The sequence below is a fragment of the Capra hircus genome, chromosome 19 (genome assembly GCF_001704415.2).
Source record: "Capra hircus breed San Clemente chromosome 19, ASM170441v1, whole genome shotgun sequence".
NCBI classification, from domain to species: domain Eukaryota; kingdom Metazoa; phylum Chordata; class Mammalia; order Artiodactyla; family Bovidae; genus Capra; species Capra hircus.
The window spans coordinates 52,710,646-52,731,264 of NC_030826.1; the positions used below are offsets into that span (position 1 = coordinate 52,710,646).

Genomic DNA, 20,619 nt, shown 5'->3' on the forward strand with positions numbered 1-20,619 from the left:
ACAGCCCCCTGCAAAGTCCTGCTTTCTGTCCCTGTGAAATCTGACTCCTCTAGGGACATCATAAAAGCGGAATCTAGCCCCATGTGTCCTTTTGTGATGGGCTTATTTCACTGAGCGCAGTGTCCTCAAGGGTCAGCCATGTTGCAGCAAGTGTCAGAATTTCCTTTTTTTCAGGCTGAATAATATTCCATTGAATGGATAGACCACAGTTTTATCATTGCATTTCTTTTTAAAGTGTGTGTTCTTTTAGTCTTACATAAAATGACTTCTCTTTTTTTTCCTTATCATTATTACTAGACTTTATTTCTTAGAACAGTTAAAGATTTACAGAAAACTTGAGCAGGTTCATACAGTATAGCGAGCTCTTTCAGGTCTTCCTACAGCTTTCTCTGTTATTAACATCTTAACATTAGTATGGTACATTTATTACTCTGCATGGACCAGAATTGATACAGAAATCCCTTTACTTCTTTCCATTGCCTCCTCTGCCTGTCCTGCTAGCTTGCACCCCCAGGGTCCAGAACAGAGCTTCTCAAAATCAGTACTATATTTGAGATCAGATCATTTTTTGCTGGCAGGCTTGTCCTATGCATGGAGAGTATTTAGCTGCATCTGTGACTTCTTGGGGTAGGAAATGGCAACCTACTCCAGTATTCTTGCCTAGAAAATCCCCCGGACAGAGGACCCTGGCGGTCTTATGGTCCATGGGGTCGCAGAGTCAGATGACGAGCACCCGTGCACACGTGGCTTCTACCGGCTGATGGCTGCAACATCCTCCCCCCAGTCGTGGGGTCTTCCACATCCCCAAATGTGCCCTGTGGGGGGAGCAGAATCACTCCGAGTTGAGACCCACGGGTCTAACCAAACCTCCACTGATGCCAGAAATGCCCTATGTCCGAGCTGTTCGTGTGTTCCTGAACACGTGAGGGCTGTGGCTGGTGCAACTGAAGAGCTGGGGCCTTAATTTTATTTATTGCAATTGATGTAAGTGTGAAGGTGGGGCCTTCCCTGGTGCTTCAGTGGCTAAGACTCTGCGCTCCCAACGCAGGGCGGCTTGGGCTCGATCCCTGGTCAGGAGCTGGATCCCACACGCTACAACTAAACCCTGAAGATCCTGCGTGCTGTAACTAAGACCCAGCCCAGCCAAATAGCCAAACTAAATAAAAATAAATATTTAAAGAGATTCTATTTAAGGAGCTTTTTTTCCCTTCTTTTAAAGGGTCTTCTGAACTTCCTAAATGTCTTATTCTGAGCATCTGTTATTTAAAATGTATTAATTCAAGGGTCAGGGTGTATTTATTATTGAATGTATAACTCAAGGGTCAGAGTGCAACCATCACCGTGGTCTAAAAGAAACCTTGTACAATTTAGCTAACACCTTTCTAACTCCCATTCTCCCTTCCATTCCCAGCTCTCAGCTACCACTAATCTCTAGATTTCTTTACTCTGGACTTTCTTGTAAATGGACTCATGTAATATATGGTCCTTTGTGTCTGGCTTCTCCCAGCATAATGTTTTGGTGGGTTTTTTTTAAAGTTTTTAATGTTTTACTGTAACATGTATCAGAACTTCACTCCTTTTTATGGCCAAATAGTAGTCCATCGGATGGCTCTGCTACATTTTGTCTATCCACTCAGCATTTCATTGGGGCCGTTTCTACCTTTTATTTACTGAGTAACGCTGCTCTGAGCACACGTGTTCTAGTTTTTGCCTGGATATGTTTTCATTTCCCTTGGGTAGATACCTAGGAGTAGAATGGCAGGACCTATTTGAGGAACTTCTAAACTGTTTTCCAAAACGGCTGCACCATTTCACACTTGCAGTATCTTACTGTTTTTACAACAGGAGAGATAATGTTAAACAGAAGGGAACAGGGACAAAAATCACAATGCAGAGAGCTGACGATCTGACTCTGAGATCACAGTAGCCCAGCCTCCTCTGTGGTGTAGAGACCTCATTGCCCTAACAAATCAACAGCTTCTAGTTTTCTGTGTCCTTTTTTTTTTTTTTTTTGGGTCCTTTTATAGGCTATTGTTTAGTTGCTAAGTCATGTCTGCCTGTTTTGCAACCCCATGGACTGCAGTCCGCCAGGCTCCTCTGTCCATGGGATTTCCCAGGCAAGAATACTGGAGTGGGCTGCCATTTTCTTCTCCAGGAGATCTTCCTGACTCAGGGACTGAATCTGTGTCTCCTGCATTGGCATGTGAATTCTTTACTGCTGAGCCACCAGGCTATCAGTTCAGTCACTCACTTGTATCTGACTCTTTGCGACCCTATGGATTTAGCACACCAGCCTTCCCTGTCCATCACCAACTCCCGGAGCTTACTCAAATTCATGCCCATTGAGTCGGTGATGCCATCCAACCATCTCATTCTCTGTTGTCCCCTTCTCCTCCTGCCTTCAGTCTTTCCCAGCATCAGGGTCTTTTCAGATGAGTCAGTTCTTCACATCAGGTGGCCAAAGTATTGGAGTTTCAGCTTCAGCATCAGTCCTTCCAATGAATAGTCAATAATCAGTCCTTCCAATGAATATTCAATAATCAATCCTAAAGGGCTGATTTCCTTTAGGACTGCCTGGTTGGATCTCCTTGCAGTCAAAGGGACTCTCAAGAGTCTTCTCTAACACCTCAATTCAAAAGCATCAATTCTTCGATGCTCAGCTTTCTTTGTAGTCCAACTCTCAAATCTTTACATGATTACTGGAAACACCATAGCTTTGACTAGACGGACCTTTGTCAGCAAAGTAGTGTCTCTGCTTTCTAATATGCTGTCTAGGTTGGTCATAGCTTTTCTTCCAAGGAGCAGATGTCTTTTAATTTCATGGCTGCAGTCACCATCTGCAGTGATTTTGGCTGTAACACCCTTTAAAATGAGAGCCTCGGCCATCCCTCTGGGTCTCCATACTGCCCTCTAGGGGCTATATGACCAAACTGCAGAGCTGCAGAAGCCCTTATTCAGAAGGGAGAGAGCCCGCATCCTGTTGCTGGTGGCTCCTGGTGGGAAGTTAACTTTGGTCTGGGCCAGCGTCTGCCTCCAGACATGCACAGATGAATCTGTCTTAAAGGATTCTACATCAGGCCCCACCAGCTTCCTGTTAATAGAAATAGGAGTGCCCTTTTCCTGGCGCTGATGTTCTTTAAATGCTTTTCATGTGGGTTCCATCACTACCCCCATCACGAACCTCATTTTATAGGTGAGGAGTAGAGGATGGAGCCATGTGCTCAGGCCCCATGGTGTGCACCTGAACCCACTTTCACTTTCAGACCGATGATTAAACTTTGATTTATGTCATGCTGGTAGCTTGAAATTGGCCAGTGTAGGAGTATTGACACCACAGATTTCAAACGCTACACACTTAATCCCAGGAGAGCTACTGGTTAGATGTTTCTCAACACATCCCTGCTGGGGTCACACCGCCAGGAAGTGGTGCCATGGTGCTGCCAGAAATTAGACCCTGGCTAGCCTAACCCTGGGCTTCCCTGGTGGCTCAGCTCGTAAAGAACCCGCCTGCCATGTGGGAGACCTGAGTTCGATCCCTGAGTTGGAAGATCCCCTGGAGAAGGGAAAGGCTACCCGCTCCTGTATTTTGGCCTGGAGAAGTCCATGGGGTTGCAAAGAGTCAGACACGACTGAGTGACTTTCACTTTCAGCATAACCCTTGGTGGCTCAGTGGTACAGAATCTGTCTTCCAATGCAGTGTTAGATTCCTGGGTCAGGAAGATCCCCTGGAGAAGGGCATGGCAACCCACTCCAGTATTCTTGCCTAGGAAATCCCACGGACAGAGGAGGCTGTTGGGCTACAGTCCATGGGGCTGCAAAAGAGTCTGATACAGCTGAGCAACCACACAACAACAGCCCGACTCCTGGGTCTATTACACTCGGCTTCCGCCATTACTGGTCCAGGTTTAGAAGTCTCGCTGCCCTGACGCCTAACCCAGCGGTCCTCGCCTCCACTGCTCCTTGGAATTCCACAGGGAGTTTGCAAAATTCCTGATGCCCAGGCAGCTCCCCAGACCAATTCAAGCACCATCTGTGGGGGTGGCTCCCATCCCCAGAGCATTGGTAAAGCTCCCCAGGGGAGTCCAGTGCACAGCCAGGGCTGAGAACCTACCGTGCTCTGGGTCAAAGGCAGACCTTTTGTTCTAGAGGTGCCAAAGAGCCAGTCTGCACACACTCAGGAGGGCCGAGCCATAGCAGCCAAGGTCAGTCACCCCCCCGTGCACAGTGGCCTCTGGGCGTGATTTTCATCTGCTGGGGCCCTTCCCAGGCAGTCAGACCTGCCTTTTGCTCAGAGATCCTGAGGAGAGTGGCACTGCTCTTTAATTCCATGAGATGGGTGGTCCAGACCACAGGGCCCTTTGGCTGGATCCCAGGGCAGGACGGGGAGAGGGCTTATGTTCAACAGTCAGGAGTCCTGGCGAGGTCTCTCTGGAGCGTGGGGCTTGGGTCCCATCCTGCCCTGCTTATCACAGGAGTGCGAGGAAACCACGGGGCTGCTAAGAAGGTGGATCCAGGACAGGCGTGGAGGGTGGTGTGATGATTGTTTTGCTTGTAGTTGCTTTTCTTTCTCTTGGGAGATGTGATAGGAACATCCATTGTGCTTAGACTCTTTCCTGAAAGGGAGAGGCTTCATGTCCAGAGGGAACATGGTGAGTCAAACGCAGGAAGCCCCATAATTTCAGTCACTCTCTGATAACATTTCTTTTCACTCACGTGTCAGCTCAGCTGTTCATGTCTGCCATCAAAGGCTATTTAACATGTAATATGTACGTGACCTGTGAAACTGATCCCACACCCAAGCCCCTTCAGCTGTCCCCAGGCTGAATGAGAAAACAATTTGCACGAGTAACGGCCTCATACATTTCAGAAACTTCAGAAAGCATCCAAATTGTAGCTTCACTTCTAAGGAAAACTAAAAATGTCTGAAGATGCACTCAGTTGATAACTGTGTGCCTGTCACCTTAGTGCCAGCATGCTCAGTCGTGTCCTACGGTTTGCGACCCCATGGACTGCAGCCCGCCAGGCTTCTCTGCCTATGGAATTTTCCAGGCAAGAATACTGGAGCGGGTTGCCATTCCTTTCTCCAAGGGATCTCCCGACCCAGGGATCAAATCTGCAACTCCTGTGTCTCCTGCGTTAGCAAGGGGATCCTTTACCCCTGTGCCACCTGAGAAGCTATCGTCTTAAGCTACCATACATTTCACATTGGAAGCAAGCAACGTGGGGCACATTTTAGTTTCCTGACTGGCCGTGGAGCGTAAGATTAATAAAAGGCCCTTCCACTGGCTGCTGACTCACCCCATTACAGAGGAACCTCTCTAAGCCGGCTTCGTTCCCTGGCTCGGTGAGACGGCTCTGGATTCAATCTGGTGTTTACTTTCTGAAGCACAGAATCTAGATCTTGTTTTCCTGGAGTCACAACGGGCTAACCAAGAATCACGGGGCACAGAAAATCACTCAGCCAGCGCTGGCTGCGGCCCCACGAGTGACCACACTGCCTGGGGCAGCGCACCTCCTCCTGGGCTGATGACTCAGCTTCACATGTCGAGTTGGCACCGCGAGACGCTTGTGTTCAGGGACTGTTATAGATTCGGCCCTGTCATTTTCTTCTCCAGTCCTCATCTCCGGAAAGAAAAGTAAACATACAGCCCTCAGTTACAAATTTTAATTAATTCCTGTTTTTCTGTGTCCAAGAAAGGCTTTGCTTTTTTCCAAGGCAGACAGATGCTCACGTACCAAATCAAGTCTTAATTATCTCTACTGAAAGGCATCTCTTCTTAACATTCTGAGATGCTACACCATTTACACTTGACATTTAAAGCTCATGGGAACTGGGAACTGGGGCCATTGAAAATACACAATTTTAGACTTCCCTGGTGGTCCGGTGGTCAAGCATCTGCCTGGCAATGCAGAGTACATGGGTTCTATCCCTGGTCTGGGAAGATCCCATATGCTGCAGAGCAGCTAAGCCCGTGTGCCGCAACTACTAAGCCTTCGTGCTGCAACTTTTGAAGCCCGTGCTCTGCAACAGAAGAAAGCACTGCAATGAGAAGCCCGTGCACTCTCTGCAGCTAGAGAGTAGTCCCTGCTCGCTGCAACTAGAGAAAACCTGCACGCAGCAACAAAGATCCAGCACAGCCCAAAATAAGGAAATAAAAATTTTTTTTAAAGAAAAAATTTGCATTTCATCTCCATGCCCTGCCTTTGCCCACTCTCTGTGGAAACTTGAATTGGTGGTGAAAAGGTTTAAAAAGGAAGACAGCAAAAAAAAAAAAAAAAGATATTGGAACACATTGTTAGAACAAATAACCATGTCATCATCAGTAAACTTTTACTGAGCCATTATCATGTGCAAGGAACTATGGATAAAAAAAGGATTAAGACACAACCATTACCCTTTGTGCTTGTGACTTGATTAGAGAACACGATATGCGAGAGAGGCAAAGAACAATGTGATGTGGGAGGCTGATGCCATTCACATGACGCAGGGGAAGTTGCTACGTAAGTTTGGAGGGAGCGACTGGAATGAGTACTCAGCCTGCCTCTATTGAATGACCAGGCCGGGCAAGGTCAATGCCAGAAGAAACCACGATGTAGGAAAGAGTTACTTGCCATTGTCCATTTAGCCCCCTGTCTATTCTGTACTCTTTAGAAAATGGCTCTGTGTGTGTGTTGGGTTGTCAAGTTGCGTTCAACTCTTTGCAACTCCACAGACGCCAGGCCTCCCTGTCCCTCACCATCTCCTGGAGTGTGCCCAAGTTCGTGTTTGTTGAATTGGTGATGCCATGCAACCATCTCATCCTCTGTCACCTTCCTCTCCTTCTGCCTTCAGTTTTTCCCAACATCAGGGTCTTTTCCAGTGAGTCAGCTGTTCACATCAGGTGGCCAAAGTATTGGAGCATCAGCTTCAGCATCAGGTCTAGAAAAAATTACGGCTGTTTTTGAAGCTTAAGGTCACCCAGATACATCTTTTTTTTAGTTATTAGGATCAGAATGAATGCAATCAAGAAGTCCTCCTGCTTCTTGATCCTTTTCTTTACCTGAAATGTCAGACAAGTCCAAGAAAAAAATAGAAGGCTTGACGGTTAGAAGTGTGGTTAAGACAGAAAGAAGAGCAGGAGAATTCACACCTGGGGAGTGCTGCCAGCCACCTGCCCAGCACAAAGGCTGTCATTGGTGCTGCTTGCAGCCTCAGACAAGCCGGTGTCTTTCCCCTGATGACTGGTTTCTGTTTCACTTCCTCCTGACGGGATGCAGTGGATAAGCTAGCTGCATCAGCACTTCCCTGAGCTGTATTTCTGTTAGCGATTGTTGGTGGCCAGGACTGTGCCTGAGATCATTAAGTTGGACGGGCTGCAGCTTTGTCAAGCCAAGATGCCCAGGGTGCAGCCCAGGGCTCCTGTCTGCCTCTCAGGGAGTCGCGTGTCCCTCTCTGCCAGGCTCCGGTGTCATCACTGGGCATCTGTGTCTCTTGACAAGGTGCCATTGTAACAGGAAGGACAAGATTTTAGACAACCTTCCCAGCCCTCATTAGGTCCTGTCATTCACCAGAATACACTGGTCTGTCTTTTTCCTCTGCTCTGCTAATGCCCGGCCTGTCACCAGTGAGAACTCTTCACAAAGGGAGGAAGGGGGCTGAGTTAAGAGTCTAAGGTGCGAACAGTGTCTTATCAAGCGTCTCATCACGCCCAATACAGGGAATTTAGGGCAGATTGCTGATTTTATAAAATTCTGCTCTTATTGTTCATAATGGGACACCCCAGAATTACAAGTTCAACATCAAATGGAGGGAAGGCTTGTGAATAAATATTTGGTGGGAAAAAAACAGAAACAGGAAACAATATAATCTACATACAACGGTGACATTTTTCACTTGAATCCATGTGCATAAAAGAACATTGGAAAGAATGCATCAGAATGTTAGCTCTAGGTAATGAAAAGAGAGACGTTTTAAAAAGTTACTCTCTTAAGTTTTCTACAGTGAGTTTGCATTCTTACACTCAGAATAAATATTCCCTGGTGTATGAGTCTGCTCGGGCTACTCTAACAAAAACCACAGACTGGAGCCCTTAAGCAGTAGAAATGTATTTTCTCATGATTTTGGAGACTGGAAGTTCAAGATTCAGATGTTGACAGAGTTGGTTTCTTCTGACACCACTCTCCATGGTTTGTAGATGGCCAGTTTCTCCCTGTGTCCCCAAGTGGTCATCCCTATGTGTCTGTCTGTTGTCCTAATCTCTTCCTCTTACAAGGGCACCTACTGGATTCAGACTCACCCTCATGACCTCATTTTAATCAATTCTTTAAAGACCTTCTCTCTCAATAGAGTCACACATCCTAAGGTGCTAGGGGTCAGGGCTTTAACCTCAGAGTTTTGGAGGGGACACAAAATAGTCTATGCCTCAGGGTACTGTCAGAACTAACCCTCCCCATGCATGAGTCTCATCCAGATGCAGGAGAAAGAGAAGAACCGGTAATTTCGTTCTGAGCTTGGTGACCCCTGTCTCCTCAGGGAAGGCCGAGGGGAATGGCAATATGCATATCACCCTCTGTGACTTCATCGTGCCCTGGGACACCCTGAGCGCCACCCAGAAGAAGAGCCTGAACCACAGGTACCAGATGGGCTGTGAGTGCAAGGTAAGTCGCTACCACCTCCTCCAGGCGGACTGCCGGGGTTTGATCCCAGACTTGGCCAGGGCCTCTCAATCCACAGGGTCCTGACTTAGGACAGGGCTCTGGGGAGGTGTGGTCTGCCCACAAGTGAGGGTGTCCGGCCAGGGACTTTTGGGAGGTGAGGGGAATCCGACCACGTGGGCTGTAGCTTCTAGGAAGGGAGCCTTCTAGCAGGTGGAGTTTTGTGGGCAGAGCATGGGCCTTAGCAGTGTCTTTCTACAAACGTACAAGTGCAGAGACTTGGCGTGCCTTGTGAAAGAACATCCCAGATGTTATGGTTTTGCCAGTGTACCAGCCATTTCCACGCATGGGTCCATGTAAATATGGGGTCTGTGTGATGAAAACCCCTGAAGTCCCTGCCTTTCTTCTTGAAAGCACCCCAGAGGCGGTGCCAAGCGCAGTTATAGCAGTGCTGATGCTTAGATGCAGCCACAGAAGGTGAGATCTCCGTGGCCCCCAGGGTTCCATTTTGTTGTCTCCTAACATCCCTTGGTCCCCGCCGCCCCTCCCCAACCCCAGCACAGGGTGTGAATCTGGGCCCAGAGTGGCCCAGAGATTGGCCTGTGCTGGCTCAAACTGCTTGTGTGGCCTTCTTGCCCACCCTGGTAGATCCTCGATAGCCCACCCCTTAGCTCGTTCACAGGGTGAATTCTGACTCACAACTACTTGTAAGTCTAGCAAACTCCCCTGGGCCTAAGGTGAAGTTAAAAAAAAAAAGAAACAAGTTCTGCCTTTTTCTTTGAGCAGCCTGAAGGTTCGCACCCTCCTGTGAACTCAGGTTCTTTTGCCAAGATGCTGTTAATCCTTGCTGATCCCCTCGAAGCATCCGTGTGCTTAGGAGCAAGATGCTGTTCTTTTTACTTGAGTTGAACCTGTCTGATAGTCAAAACTCTTTATTGTTTTTTGTTTTATTCATATATTCTGAGACGTCCACTTCCATATTATTGGCTGTGACGTGGGGCATGTGAATCTTAGTTCCCTGACCAGGGATTGAACTCATGCCGTCTGCCGTGGACGTGCAGAGTCAACCGCTGGCTCACAAGGGAAGTCTCTCAAGTCCCTTTATTGTTGTTACTGTTATACTCTCTGGAAGGTGGGACTAAGCTGAAGCTGGTTTGTTGTGCTCAGAGAAGGTAAACCAGATGGCCCAAAGTAGAGGGCGTGCTTGGTGGTTGGGGGGTACAGAAAGGTTTCTGTCCTATCTTGGACAGGCTGCCTGCTGCCATTTGGAGAGTTTGGAGCTCAGGAAAGCCTACTGGTGGAGCAGCTCCATCCCTCCTTCCCTGCTGCACTTACCTGGTCATCCATTCTGCACATTACCCCTGAACACCTTCCCCAGGTGAAGGCCAGGTTCTGGAGATGCCCCCTGAATGGCCTCAGTCCCCAGCTGAATCCATCTCGCGTCCCCCTTCCTAGATCACGCGCTGCCCCATGATCCCATGCTACATCTCCTCCCCGGACGAGTGCCTCTGGATGGACTGGGTCACGGAGAAGAACATCAACGGACATCAGGCCAAGTTCTTCGCCTGCATCAAGAGAAGTGACGGCTCCTGCGCCTGGTACCGCGGGGCAGCACCCCCCAAGCAGGAGTTTCTGGACATCGAGGACCCGTAAGCAGGCCGCCAGCACTCCTGGGGCCAATTGACAGTGTCCAAGAGTTCAGACTGGTCCAGCTCCGACATCCCTTCCTGGAAACAGCATGAATAAAAACAGTCATCCAAGTGGCTTTAAGTTAGTGTGATTCTCCTCTCCGCCCCCATCTTCCTTTTAAACACACAGCTGTGGGTCTGGAGGCAGAGATGGGTCCCACACCCCATCCGCCAGCCTGGGCACCGTGCGTCTCAGTCTCCCGTCCCTGGGTGCAGGCAGGGGCCGGACGCACAGGTGTCCCTCCTGGGCCCAGCCCTGGCACTGTCACAAATGCTGAGCAGACAGCAGTTGGGGTCCCCAAGCCTGGTCAGGGCAGAGCCTGGAAATGTACATTTTGCAGGAACTTTCGAGGGTCGTTGCCAGACTGTGTAGCAGGCCTACCAGGTCCCTTTCATCTTGAGAGGGGCATGTCTCTCAGTTCCTGCAGTTTCCACACCTCTGGCCCTGGGGTGGTGGTCCCTGTGCACCCCCTGTCTCCCCCACGCCCACCATGGACTCCAAGCGTCTGACTTCCAGGAGCAGCCCTGGACCAGTGGCTTGCTCTTGAAGGATCCCCAGTTAATCATATTAATCTGCAGGATTCCAGCCGGAGCCTCCCTCCCTGGCCTCGTAGAGACGTGAGGGCCGCAGGCATCAGCTCCAGCCAAGTCCTTTCGGTCCCATCCCCGGCCCGCAGGACCTGCCCCAGCTCTTGAGGGAGTCTATGACGTCATGCCCTGGCGCAGATGTTTGGCAGGGAGGCCTGGCTGCCCCTAGAGTTCATTCCTGAGCTGCTAAGGCCCCTCTTGCACCCTCCTCTTTCTGGCCTCAGGCACCCAGGTAGAGGGACATGAATTGGCTTTGCAAGGGGTTCTGTGTGGCTGGTGGCATGAACTCCCCCTGCTGTCTGGCACATCTTGAAGACGTCAAAAGCTGGGTCCTGCCCTGTCCCCCAACACACCTCAGAGCCCCTCAAGCAGGTGCCAGAGTTTTAACAGTGTGAGCTCCCTGGAAGACTGACTTGTCAGTGTGCCCCGGGAGTGCAGGGGTTCCCCAGAGTGAAGTCAGCGAAGTGCAGAATGAAGTCCTCCCTTGGGAAGGATGAGTTTTGGTGGGGAGGTGGTGTCAGTAAAGCGCTCATGGCTTTTCTGGGCCTCCAGAACACTGTGGCCGGCTTTAAGAGACATCTCATTCTGCTGAAGATGAATTCTTAGAGAATAGGTGAACCCAAATTTACCGGTGTACCCGCCCTCCTCTGCTTATATTTCTTGTATTACAAAGATCTTCAAGTAAGAAACTTTATAGGGAGCTAAGGAGCCTAGCTGTTCCCTAAAGGTAGTTTCCTTATGCCAGTAAATCGGGGGTTAACGGAGGCAGAAATTTCTCAGTAAAGATAATCTCCTTTTTCTCCCCACGTGTGTTGTAAAGGTCAACTGCCCTGAGTTTATCACGCACGCTATGCAAACACACACAATGAAACTGGAGGCTGTTGGCCCAGGAGCAGTCATTCTGCAGAGTTCTTCCAAAGTCATCTTCTAAGCCTTCTCTATTCTGTGGTGACCCCAAAGCACCTCTAAGACTCCTGACCCTCCCCCCGCCGTGGCGTGCAGCCCGCATGCCCACCCAGGGGCCTGGTCAGCACAGATTTTGATGACCCCCTTTCTAGGGCAGACTAGGGGACTCTCCAGGAATTAGGCCCGCTCCACGGGCATCTTCATGTTGTGCAGTGATAGAAAGTTTGTAAGATGTCATAATGGACCAGTCCATGTGATTCCAGTATATATAAGAACACCAGACCCTCCAGTCGCTATAACACCCCACCCCCGTCTGCTTCCTGTACGGTGTTATCATATGTAACATTTACTCCTGTTTCTGCTGATTTTTTTTTTTTAATGTTTTGGTTTGTTTCTGACATCAGTTGTTATCATTCTTGTGCTGTGTTTTCTGTTACCCTCGATAGGGGTTATTCCCAAAGGTTTCTGCATTGTGGGAGCTTTGGATCCAGAGTGGAAATGGCATGGTAGCTAGCCTGTGACGGTGATTCCTTCAGACCTTTCCTTCCGTTCTTTGAGTATCATTGCTTTTCTGTCCCCTATTTTTTGTTCTCTGGTTCCAATTATTACAAAGCGAAGAGTCTTTGTGTAGCTTGGTTCTAAAAGATGGCCTTTATATTCAATCCCCACACTTTGGTCTTGTAGCCATGCTGAGCAGGAAAAAAAAAAGTCAAGATGAAGAACACAGTGGTGGCCGAGAAGCCACTCAAATACCCTCACAGTCAATAATTGCCATATATATATAGTTTAAGAAGGCTCTGCATTTGGCATTAATTTATATGTTATGTTCTAAGCACTGCTCTTTCCCTCCTCTATTCTTGTCTTCTGCAAGCGACTCAAAATATTTAAAATAAAGTTTACATTGTAGTTATTTCCAAATCTTTGCTTGATAAGTATTAAGAAATATCGGACCTGCCGCCGTAATTTAAAGCTTTGTTGATCTTGTTCGTTTTTGTTTGGATTTTTTTTTTTTTTGTTTGTTTGTTTTTTCAATTTTGGGGCAATGTGATTTTGCTGGAATATGAAGTCTTGAGACCTTCCTGTGCTGGGAACACGTGAGAGTTGTTGAAAGTCGACAAGCAGACAGCGCATGTCTCCGATGCTTTGTTTCATTCGCAAGTGACCGCTCGGTCCATGGACAATAAACAGTATTATCAGTGAGAACGCTGGCTGTCTCCATGTGGTCATTTCCGACGTTCCGAACGGGAGGGTGGGGGTTGGTCTGTTGTCTAACTCATGTCTGTCTCTTTTGGGACCCCATGGACTGTAGCCCACCAGGCTCCTCTGTCCATGGGATTCTCCAGGCAAGAATACTGGAGTAGGTAGCCATTCCTTTCTCCAGGGGCATCTTCCCGACCCAGGGATGGAACCCGCGTCTCCTGCATTGGCTGGCAGATTCTTTACCACTGAGCCACCAGGGAAGCCTGTGGGTTGGTTTATCTCCTGAGAAACAGGCCTGGGGCCTTGGAGGTCTACATGGGATGTGGCAGACGACAGTCAATGTGGTTTCTTAAATTGGCCGAGAGGCAGGACAGGGTCCCTTCGTTTGGTACATACATGTCCCTTTCTTTTGTGGAACACATCTTAGACACACACGCCACGTACACAAACAGACCTGCGTCCATCTTGCCTCTCCCACCATCGACCCACTGCTTTCTTTCTCTGTACCTACTTGCCCAACCACCCTGCCCAAGGTTATCAGGAAGTTTCTAAATGTCAGTTTTGTCTGTTTTCAGTATGTATCTCTAAAAAAAACCAAACTATTTTTAAAACCTTTCCAAAATACTCAAATCACACCAAGAGAACATAATTATAATTCATGAATGTCACGGACTAGTTGGTGTTCAGACCCCTCTGATGGTCTCATAAATGCATTTTTACAGTTTGTTGCTTTGAATCAGGATCCAAATAAGATCCATACGTTGCAGTCGCTCCCTCAAGTCCCATGTTTACAGGTCCCCTCCTTGCCCTCTCCCTCCTTGGCATCGGTGCCTGTTCTGACCTGCAGGCCACATTTGGGGTCTAGACACAACCATTTCATTTATTTTATGTATTTAGGTCAGACGTAACTTTTTAAAAAGCACTTCTTATGGAAATTTTCAAACACATACAGAAATGCAGAGAATGACATCATAAACTCCAGGCATCCATGATCCAGTTTGAACAATCTTCCCTTTTCTTGATCTTCGCAAACAGTTTTCAGTCCGTCTGAAGACCCACATATGGGGTAAGCAGATAGTTAGGGATCCTACCAGACACCACTGTTCCCCCACCTCAGCTTTGCCCATTCTGTGAAAGAAAAGCATTGGGGGCAACTGAGGACAGCCTGGCGCTCGGGTCGGAACCCACAACAGACACGTGTGGGTTCAGAGTAGAAACACAGAAGCCTCTGCAGGACCCAGTTTAGGATGAGGGTTGGGGGCGGAGGGTGGGAAGGGGGTAGGGGAGCCACCCGGGCTGGTGAAAACCCTTCAGATCTTTTCTCCCCCCCACCTTAAATTATTCTTGGACATGTTTATCTGATCTAACTTAAAATCAAACCAAGCGAGCAGAGCTTGAAGAACTCTTAAAAAATAATTTTATTTATTTATTCTTGGCTGTGCCTTCCATTTCTAGGAAGGGCCTTGTAGTGAGTGGTTTGTTTTTAATGTGTTTGTTTTCAGAACAAAGGCAAATTTCTCTCCTTTATTTACGAATTTTGCAGCAACGATGACAACAAAATCCTAGTCTCAGTGAGGACACTTGATCACATCAAGATGCCTTGTTGTGAGTTGTAATTTCCAAACTTAAAGGATAAAGTTCAATGATCTGGGAAATTCATCTCTGTATTCTGCATCTTCCAAACCAGGACACTTTTGACAGAGAAAGGGGGTGCTGTGAACAATTAGTGGGGCCAGTAGGTGTCCAGCCGCCTGTCCTGGGAAACTGTGATGCAGGGTCGCCCTGTCATTATGGGACATCTTCCAACCACACGAGGAATATCACCCGTCACCCCATGCTGAATTCCCAGGTGCTAGGGCTCATCCTCAGATGTGGCACTCCCACAACCCTGAGACCCAAAAGCCTTGCCCTGTGGTCTGGGAGCAAAGGCATAGCAGCTAAGGCAGCTCTGGATGCCAGAGCAAATGACCCCAGAAACCCAGGGACTAACACAAAGGAGTTTATTTCCTGCCAAGACCAATGGAGACGTTTGGCGGACTTCCTCCACGGCCGATTTGGAACCTGGACTCTTTCCCGTGGTGTCCTCCACCACCTTCCAGAGAGTCCTCTGTTTTCAGCTAGAAGGAGGAGGGAAGGAGGCACCACAGATTCTCAGACTCTTTGGCTTGGGGGTGACCCCTACTGCCTCCTCCCAAGGCCCTGGACGGACTGAGTCACCATTCAGCCATTCAGCACCATTCAACACGCAGCTTCTGCCCATGGCCCCTCTGTCTCCACCCACCTGCTTCCCAAGTAAGCCCAGAGGGCATGGAGAAGTCTAGGCGGGCCTACCATATGTTCTCTGGGCAGTGCTGGGAGTAAGGGCCTGCAAGCAAGGTGGTGTCTTGAACACCCTTGAAAAGTGTATGCAATCTAGTCCTGAGGCCAAACAGATGTACGCAATGCTTTGAGAAAAGTAACAGAGCCACGCAAAGGACCGCTGTGCTACAAAGAATAACCAGAGCCACCCGAGGGGAAACCAGAGGAGCGGACCAGACCAGACCCAGCAGCAGGAGCAACACTCAGTTGGATGAGACCTTGTGGGAGAGTTTGGGAAAGGGAGGTGGCTTTGCAGAGAGGAGGGGGAGGCGTGATGAAAGCTGTGGGGACTGGGGATTTCAGTATTGGCAGTGAGGGAAGCAACTCCCAAACACCTAGGGAAAATACACCCCCGTGGCACTGACTCTGGGTGAATTTTCCATTTTACTTATTTATCTGCATTGAGTCTTCATTGTGGCACGCAGGATCTTTAATTGTGGCCCGTGGAATCTAGTTCCTCAACCAGGGATCGAACCTGGGCTCCCCCTTCATTGAGAGTCTGGGGTCTTAGCCACGGGACCACCAGGGAAGTTCCAGGATGAGTTTTCTTAGAGAGGAAGCTTTGCCTGGGAAGGGAAGGAGGAGGCAAGCGTGTGGCCACGGCCAGCACAGGGATTTAAGGCCCATCGGCTACTTTTTGGCCAAAGCACCAAACACCGGCCCAGTTCCATTGAAGGATATCTGCATGCAGGGGAAAGAAGGCCTAAAGCAAAACTCTGGGAGCTCTGCCACACGGCTTTTCCTTGGTGAATTCAACCAGACCGGATTTAGATCTAATCTGGCAGATTCTAGAAACTGGAAATTGTAAGGGTTGTGTAGGCCCGCAGGAGCAGCTCATAGGAACCAAACCTTAACAATGATTGATGTAAAAGAAACAATGATTAATTTACAATTAGAAATGTGATGTAGATATTTCCATAAATTAGCATAAATCTTTGGTCATCTACAGGCTGTGAAATGGGGGGGGGGGCGGTGGAGGGGTGGGGAGCATCTAGTCCCTTTTACCTCAACCTCCAAGGTAAGGAACCCCCAGGTGACTTCGGGGCAACAATACTGTTAATTTGTTAACCCACCTCTTTTTTTTTAAAGTGAAAGTGAAAGTCGCTCACTCTTTGCAACCCCATGGACTATATACAGTCCATGGAATTCTCCAGGCCAGAATACTGAAGTGGGTAGTCTTTCCCTTCTCCAGGGGATCTTCCCAACCCAGGGATCGAACCCAGGTCTCCTGCATTGCAGGAATATTCTTTATCAGCTGAGCCACAGTTCAGTTTAGTCCAGTTGCTTAGTGGTGTCCGACTCTTTGAGATCCCAACTGAGCCACAGGGATGCCTTTTTTTTAAAAAAAGGTAAGTTCTAATTAGACCCATTTCAGTTACATTGTTTTTTTTTTTTTTTTTTTTTAACTGAGCATACTTCATTCTTTCATCTTCAGTGTTTCTCTGGTTTCCTCCTGCAGGATTTAGAGATTATTCAGTTATCTCATCTCCAGCATTTGCCATTTAGTTGGATTTCACATTTATCCACTGTACCTTTGTGCACCAGGCCCAGGGACACACAGATGAAATAAGGCATGGTGGGGAAGGGAAGAGAAATCCAGAAAATTTCCAGCTGAATGTATAAGTGGAATGTTCTGCCAGCCAAATGCAGCACCAACTGAATGACAGGGATGGGGGGGAATCCAGAAAGACTTCTCGGAGAAGGTGGTGCAGAAGGAGGTGGTTGAAGGACAGGCAGGCAAGGGAATTTTAGGCCAAAGACCAGCCTGAGCCTGGAGTAGAGATGGCCTGATTGGGGCCTGGTGCAGTACAGGGGGCGGGGGGGAGACTAGCTCTACTGAAGGAAATCAACCCCGAATATTCTTTGGAAGGATTGATGCTGTAGCTGATACTTTGATGGCCCCCTGATGTTATGAACTGACTCACTGGAAAGGACCCTGATGCTGGGAAAGAGTGAGGGCAGGAGGAGAAGGGAGCGACAGAGGAGGAGATGGTTGGATGGCATCATTGACTCAATGGACATGAGTTTGGGCAAACTCCAGGAGATAGTGAAGGACAGGGAAGCCTGGTGTGCTGCAGCCTGTGGGGTCACAGAGAGTCAGACATGACTTAGTGACTGAACACCTGCTGAAGGATCCAAGGGAGGGAGTGGCTGGGGAGGAGGGGAAAAGGCAGGCAGGAGCCAGCCCCCACCCCCATCCCCAGGCTATTAGAGACCATGCTAAGAAGCTTGGTTCTCCTTTCAGCAGGGCTGGGGCAGGGAGTTTCAGGAAAGGATTTCAGACAGGAGTGAAATGGGCTGGGTAGGCCTTTTAAGTATATCATTCTGTTTGGCAGTTTGAGCAATGGACTCAGCTATAATCCAGTAAAGTAGGGGAAAGCAGAGAGTGGCTTTCCTTGGGCAATTGGATGGAGTGGAGGGAATGGCTTGAGGAAATCTTTGGAAAGTAAAATTAGCAAAATTCATTAAGAATTTACATGGGGGTGAGGGAGAGAGGGGAACCCAGGATGCCAGCCAATCAGGTGGATGTTGGGGTTACAGTCTGCATCAGTCCAACTCCAACCAGGAACCCCCAAACCACTCTGCACAGCCTTTAAAACAACAGGGATTGAGGCAGGGACTGGTTACATTCTGAAGGAAGAAATTCTCTGAGAAGCCAAGGGAACAGCAGGAAGCTGTTAGCACCTCGAGGTTGGAGGGGAAGAGGCAGGAGGCTGCCCCATCACAGCCCAGGGAGAGGACAGGTGGGAGGCTGCAACCGCAGCGTGCCTCCCTGGATGCCGCCAAAGCCACTGCCAGAAAGCCAGTGCCAGTCTCAGCAGTGCCCCCATGTGGCCAGACTCACCGGGAAAACAGCTGAAAAGGGCAAGGATTTGGTCTGAACTCCAGCACACCAGGCCAAGTGGGCAACAGGGCAGAAAGGCCAGGAAGCTTAGCGGAGCACGGGGAGCATCCGTTTCTGGGCATGATGAGTTTCAAGATGGTCATGAGCCCTTCAGCAGAGGTGTACAGAAGGAACTGGATAAGGGCGGGGGAGGTCTGCACCTTGGGAATTTACCAGTCTATAGACAGTAGTTCAGTTGCCGTGGTGACAGCAATAGATGTGCTCATAGGGCAAGTATGTTTCATAAAAGAATCGTTCAAATTATTTTCCCAAATGGTTGCATCATTTTCCAATCCCTGCAGTTTTACAATCTATCTACTCCATATTCTCTTCAACATGTAGTCAAGTTTCCAGCAGTTCCAGAGAGTGTGGATTGCTAGCTCACTGTGGTTTTAATTTGCATTTCTCTGGTGACCTTTGAGATTGAGCATTTTAGGAAAGACTTTCATATTGGCCATGTGAACGCACCTCTAGATTTCACTCCCAAGGCTTCTAGCAGGGTATTTGAAAGGCGAGTAGGGTGGAAATGTGTGTGGCCAAAGGTTCCTCCCAATTTCCAGGTCTCACATCACATTCTAAAGCAGCATGTGGGCCTTTCAGACAACAAGTTTGTCATCTCAGAAAAATTTGGGGATTACCTCTGAGGGCCTGAGTTAAAGGTGTGAACTAGGAGCCTGAGAAACCTGGGTTTAAACCATCACTTGCTTGCTGGGATGCTGCAGGCTCAGTATTTTCATCTGTAAAATGGGCTTGGTATCTTTCTGTAGGGTTGCCATGAGGATTAAATCAGATAGTGTGGATAAGTGGCCAGTTCGGTATCTGGCACATAATATGAACTCAGTTAACAGGAGCAGATGTCATTGGTATTGTTTTTAGAATTAAAGACCTGTTGAAGATTATATATTTTTTTTATTTTTTATGTTTTTTAAAAAATATTTATTTATGGCTGTGTTGGGCCTCAGTTGCAACATTCTGTCTTCTGTCTAGTTGTGGAGGTGACACACTAGCTGCTCTGCAGCATGTGGGATCTTGGTTCCCAGACCAGGGATAGAACTTCCCTGAACTGGAAGGCGGATTCTTAACCACTGGGCCACCAGGGATGTCCCTGAAGGTTATCTTTATTTCATAGATGATCACATGGAGGTCTGGGTTAGTTTAGTCTCCAAAGCAACCTGCTAATTAGCACAGAGCTGGGATAAAACTGAGGTCTCCTCATTCTCTGGCTAGCTACTAGCTCTCCAACCACCTGTCTCCTGCTTTTCATCACTCATTTATACACTGTATCAGGCTTGGATTAGTGAAAACAATCTTTGAATCACTGTTTTAGGGCACAGAATAGACTCAGTGACAAATTCCAATCTGAATCTGTAGTTGAGGATTCTCAGAGACAGGGCAGAGCTCAACCTCAGGCTCTTGCCAGCTTACGTTTGTTTGCTTTTTCAAAAAAACATCACCCCCTCCCCAAGTGATAACTACAGGTGAATTTTGTCCCAATTACACCCATTCTCTTTCCACCGCCAGCCCCACCCACCTCTGCCTGAAGGACTGGGCGGGAAGGAGCATGACAACTAGCTCAAGGCTTCTAGTTGCTTCATCCAGTATCGTCCATCCTGCCTTTCACGTTTGTCTCTCAAAGACACGGCAGATTGAGTTGCGTACTCCAGGGCTGCCTTTTGGAAAAAGTCGTTTACTGTGCAGTAACAATATTCCTTTGCTTCCATTAAGTATTTGGAGGTTAGGATCACACTATCTCCACCTGTCCTGGAGACCAGGATGGGTGGCAACCAAGAGGATTCAGGTGAAAAGGATTTTTTAAAATACGAAAAAGAGAAACGTGTTTGCAAACATTCAACCACAACCTTAACGCAGTTGTCACGGGATGACGGTTCTGAAATGAAGCAAGGGAGTGGGGTCAGGAAATTGATCAGGGCCCAGGACACAGCGAAGGTCAAATGCCATCACTCCCGACCTCTTCATCCCAAGAGCTCTCGGTCCGCTCTCGGGCTTTACCGGGCCTGGGACCCTCTTGTCGCCCGATCGGTGTCTCGGTCACTAAATGCCCTGAAGGGTGCGACCAAGTGCACGCCCCACGCCACCGCCGAGACCGCAGGCGAAAATGAGCGGCTCTCGAGACAGCCCAAGGAACGCCCCGGGCGCCGGACCCGGAAGCAGGCACTTCACGTGCTCTGCGGGAACCTGCCAGGCACAGGCCGAGAGGGTGGGGCGCCTCCGACTCTGCGTGCTTACGTCATCGCGTAGGCTGGCGGGGCCGCGAGATGGGGGAGGTGACGTATAGGGAGCGTCAAGCGACTGTGGGCGGACCCAGGGACTAGGGCGGAAGATAGCACCGCCTCTTAAAGC

At 48.7% G+C, this 20,619-nt stretch overlaps 1 protein-coding gene across 1 annotated transcript in view; it reads left to right on the forward strand.

Annotated features, from left to right (window-relative positions):
• Nucleotides 1-13,019, forward strand: part of TIMP2 (TIMP metallopeptidase inhibitor 2) — a 55,330-nt gene extending 42,311 nt beyond the window's left edge. The window contains exons 4-5 of the mRNA XM_018063674.1: nucleotides 8,513-8,637; nucleotides 10,090-13,019. Of these exons, the coding sequence (XP_017919163.1) occupies nucleotides 8,513-8,637; nucleotides 10,090-10,287 (323 nt within the window). The 3' untranslated portion in view covers nucleotides 10,288-13,019. The remainder of the gene's footprint in view (nucleotides 1-8,512; nucleotides 8,638-10,089) is intronic.